This window comes from Arachis hypogaea, chromosome 12 (genome assembly GCF_003086295.3).
Source record: "Arachis hypogaea cultivar Tifrunner chromosome 12, arahy.Tifrunner.gnm2.J5K5, whole genome shotgun sequence".
NCBI classification, from domain to species: domain Eukaryota; kingdom Viridiplantae; phylum Streptophyta; class Magnoliopsida; order Fabales; family Fabaceae; genus Arachis; species Arachis hypogaea.
This window is the reverse complement of record NC_092047.1, coordinates 9,388,135-9,393,239: the sequence shown is the minus strand read 5'-3', so window position 1 is coordinate 9,393,239 and position 5,105 is coordinate 9,388,135. Positions and strand designations below refer to the sequence as shown.

General features: G+C 28.6%; 1 protein-coding gene across 1 annotated transcript; it reads right to left on the bottom strand.

The window, feature by feature from the left end:
* Positions 1 to 298: 298 nt before the first annotated feature.
* LOC112726735 (hydroquinone glucosyltransferase) lies at positions 299 to 2,324 on the bottom strand. Its single transcript, XM_025776247.2, has one exon. The coding sequence runs from the start codon at positions 2,156 to 2,158 to the stop codon at positions 713 to 715; it is 1,446 nt and encodes a 481-aa protein (XP_025632032.1). The 5' UTR covers positions 2,159 to 2,324; the 3' UTR covers positions 299 to 712.
* Between the last annotated feature and the right edge of the window lie 2,781 nt (positions 2,325 to 5,105).

Genomic DNA, 5,105 nt, shown 5'->3' with positions numbered 1-5,105 from the left:
ACAATCATATTATTTATACACAAAATATTAATTATTAAATTAGTTTTTTTATATAAAATATATATTAAAATATAAAATATATATTAAAAATAAATTAAATAATACATAATTTATATATAAATATATAATAATTAATTTTCTCTTTCTATATATATGTAATATTTTATAATAATTATATTTGTAATAAATAAATAATTAAATTTATTTATAATAATATAATAATTTTTTATAAAATATTAAGCATATATTTATATATTATATAATGGTTAATTGATAACTGAATTTTTGTGATCTAGCATTATTGTAATAGAAGATATTATTAAATCATTAAGCTAAGATTCGGTTCAAACTAATAATGGAAATTACATAAGCAACATCTTTAATTTAAAGTTCATAATGAAGTATGGTTGAAGTAGTGTCACCCATCCAAATATTAACTAAAAGATATCATTTTCAATCAGAAACTGAATATCAAATATAGCATAACAAACGCATAGATTATTACTATTGATAGAAAGAAGAGTAGCATGCCACATATAATACGTAGAAATGTATATGCAGTTATTTTTATATAAAATTATTAGTTAAAAATTATTAGATAACTTAATATATTTAACTAAATTATTATTTAACCATTTTTAATTATCAATTTCATATAAAAATAACTGCAAATAAATATCCGGCATATAAACGTACACCACAAGCACAGAAATTAAGCAATGCTCTTCAGGCGCCATTTTTGCGCAAGGCTAGAGAGTGCCATGTAGGAGGAGCCATTGTGTTTGATTGCAAGAGAAGCCTCATCACTCAACTCTCTTGTTCTCTTACGCACTTCCAACCCTTCATCGCTTTCCATGATCCTCTTTATAACCTTAACAACTTGGTCTCTTGTTACTATGCCATTTTCATCAGCATCACCTTGCTCTGGCCTCAGTGCCACCTTGAGCAAATCTGTGAACAATGTCGCATTCATTCTCTGCTCTGCAAACAGTGGCCATGCAATAATTGGCACACCATGGATGATGCTCTCCATTGCCGAGCTCCAACCACAATGGCTCAAGAAAGCACCGGTGGAGCCATGAGCAAGGATCTCAATTTGTGGGGCCCATGATGGAACCACCAAGCCTTGACCTTTGGTCCTGTTCAAGAATCCTGAAGGCAAATACTCTACTGGGTCATCATTTTTTGTTACAAGATAACCAGATCCAGAGATTTTGCTTGGGGGTCTTAGAACCCACAAGAATCTATGGCCACTTAACTCTAAGCCATGTGCAATCTCATTGAGTTGTTCATGAGAGATTGTTCCACCACTCCCAAAGCATATATAAATCACTGACTTTGGTGGTTGATTCTCCAACCATCTCACGCACTCTAACTTGTTCGCTTCATTGCTTGACTCGGTTTGAATAATGGGTCCAATGGGATAAACAAAAGGACCAGTCTTCTCTTTTTGTATGGCTGCTATGGTGTCTCCTTCTAAAGAATTGAAGCTATTCAAAATGACAACATCAACAAGAGACAGGGCTTTGCATACATCGAGATAGGATTTGTAGACCTCACTTGATGTTGGAAAGTGAATAAGATCAGGAAGATCCTTCACCTGAAAAGAAACAGAACAACCTGAAACTTTCACAGGTTTAGTTAAGTCTAGAAATTCATCATTTCCATTATTATTACTCTCTTTGTCAAGCATTGGAAAAGAAAGTGAGAAAGAGAGTGAGGTAGCTCCTGCAGAGTAGAGAACGCAAGAGAAGATGTTGAATTCTTGAGCAAGAAGGAGCGAGTCGATTGAGAAAAAGTGTGAAACCAAAGCGACAAGGGTAGTGCGAGAAGAAAGCGAGGTAAGTGCTTTGCGGAGAGAGGGAAGAGAGAGTTGAACGATGAGCTTCATTCGTGGAATGGGGTGAGTAGGAGGGTTGTGAAGGTGGTCCATGGTGACGGAAGGGAGAAAGGTGAAGTCCATGTTTGAAGGTAGAGCGTTGAGGATGGCTATGGTGGAAGAAGAAGGAGGGCCCTGTGTTGGAACAAGGATTGTGACATGGAAGAACACACCATTATTGTTATTATGAAGAAGGAATCGCTTTGCAAACTCAATGAATGGAATCAAATGGCCATGGCCAGGGCACGGAACCATTGCAATGCATACCTTCTTTTCCATACTCACTCGATCACACAGCTACTATGTTATTATGTTCTTCATAGACAAGTCACACTCTCTATTTATATACACTCTAAACTTTAATGGGGTAGGTTCATAATTTTGTTTCTAGAAACATTTGAAGTTGCTTGATACCATAAAGTAGTAATATTTTTTAGGTGAGTTCTATGATGTTTTTGTTATGGTGTTAAATTGTCTTTTTTTTTTTTTTTTTTGAGTCATCAAAAAATTTGTCTAATTTTTTTTAAGTAAAAAATAAAATGTTTAAAATAAAAAATAAATTATGTAAAATTTATTAAATATTATTTATTTATTTTTTTAATAACTTAGATATAAAGTGATAGACACCATAGTATTCACCTATTTTTTATAGAAAAATAAAAATTTATTATTTTTAATACTCCGTTAATTATCAATATTTAAAAGTTTGAACTAAAATATATTATTAGATTACTAAACTAAAAGGATTGGAGAATTGAATTGATGGATAAAAATAATGGTAAAAAAAATAAATTTTGATAATTCTTTAGTATTTATTTTTTATATCTATATTTTTAAAAAATATATTCGTGTGAAAATAATATTTAATAAATTTATATTTCTTAAATGGTTTAGCGGTTTTTAGTTATAATATCTTGTAATTATTTTTATATAAAAATATTTTCATATAAATAGTAAAAACTAACAAAAGGGTAGTATGCATGCATGTCAATTGTTATATTTGAAAAGGTATAACTTTATAAATATCATCTTCTCATTTATCAAGTTATAATACATTACTATGAAATTTATTAATCCACCTTTATTATTAATTAGAATCTTAAACTAACTTTCTAACTTGAAATTTTTTCTTTTTTTTTAAGATAAAACACATTATTTGAAAATTTTATTAGAATACTTTTTAATAAATTTGTTTTTGTTCTATATTAATAAGTTTTATTTTTTAACAAATATCCTAACGGTATTCTTCTAAATAAATATAAAGACCAATATTATTATAATTTTTAGTAATTTATACTTTTATATATTTTAAAAAAAAGGATATATCCTTTTAATTATCTTCTCAATTTATATAAAGTAAATATAAATTATTTAATATATAATGGAAATCAATTGTTTTTCTTTAGAAAAAAAAGAAAAAATTTTTCTCTTATAACACCATTTAATGATTTAAATATACGAATATTCCCACCGCCTCAACCCGATTAGCTAGGGTGAGTACATATAAAAATATACAAAGTTATAAATTAAAATTTAGCCAAATAAATACATATATATTTTATTATTTATTTATATACATATTTTATTGTTATATGTTAAATTTTACTTAATTTAAATTAAATAGTGACAAGTATATTTGGAAAAAATGAATATTCAACATAACAGATTAAAGAACAAATTTTTAATACTTGCAAATAAGAGTATAACGAATTGGGTAATATCAAAGAGAAATGATATATACTTGAATTACTCTCTTTTATACAAATTTTTTATGGTAAAAAAATAACATTTTTATCTTCTTTATTTTTTATCCATTACTTTCAATATTAAAAACAAATAATATAGAAAAATATATAAAAAGAAGTTGTTCATATATCATTAATCAACATTAAAACTTGCCATTACATCTCTAATTAGATAAAAATTTATTTATAATTATTTTTATGTAAGGTTAATAATTAAAAATTATTAGTTGTTAATTTAGTTAAATTTATTAATTTTATATAAAAACAAATGCAGATAAATGTTTAATCTCTAATTAATATCCGCTGAATGACATGTTGATTTTGGCAAATCCATTACCTTTCTCGGTCTTCATTTATTTATCTGTAGAAGTCCTCATCATGGCCTCATTTATTATTTATCTATGCGTCATGGCGAATGGAGAGCCACTAACTTCACCTAACTTTTGTTGCATCAACGTCCTCAACGAGTGGAACGAAATGGCCATGGCAAGGGCATGGAACCATTGCAATGCATACCTTCTTTCCTATGCTCGATCAACATCTAGACTGGATGGCAAAGCGGGCCGGCTCGTCCTAACCTGCCCTGCTCCGCTTAGGCCCGTTCTATAAATCGGGCGGATCGATTCGCCCCACCTACTAAAATGGGTTCAAAATGCTAGCCCGTCCTGCTTTATGGTGAATTGGTGGGTTAGTGGGTTAGCCCGCTTAACTCTTTTTTTTTTTTAAATAAAATTCATTAAAATTAACCAAAAAATAATAATTAAAAAATTAAATATAAATAAAAAATAGTCAAATTATAATATAATTTTTTTACTATTTTTTTTAAAATTTTTTAACTTCAACAAATTGTTCAAAATAATATTTGTCAATAGAATCATCTTTATTTTAAAAAATAAGTCACATAATTTGAGCATATATACGAAATTGTAAAATAAAATAAATAAAGTTAATAACTAAAAGAGGAATAAAAACAAAAAATGAAAAAAAGTGTTTAAAAATTCTATAATTATTAATTTTATAATAGTAATCACTCTTTTTATTTAATAAAAAAAAGAAAAATAAAAATCTTCAAGCTCGGCAGACCGGCCCGCCAAAACCCGTCAATTTGGCGATGCGAATTTGGCAGATTTTTTAATTTGGCGGCTCCAAATCCTATCCCGACCCGCCTTTTTTAGCGGATTTTACCACGTACCCGCTTTTTTTTTTATAAAAGATGACTTTTATAGTTTTACCACGTACCCGATCTCTTTAAAGAGGTCGCACACGGTGAAAGAAATTCGGATAAACGCTTACAAGTAACTGTCTCTCCGAATATCTTCTACTATTTTTATCTTCTTAAAAGATAAATTTTAACAAATTCTCAAGATAAAAGGAACAGATATTCACTAATAAAGGTGGAACTACTCCAACAAAAGTAGTTATCACCTCTACTATAAATACACCGACACTCTTCAGGTATATTCATGTTATAATCTATTAAA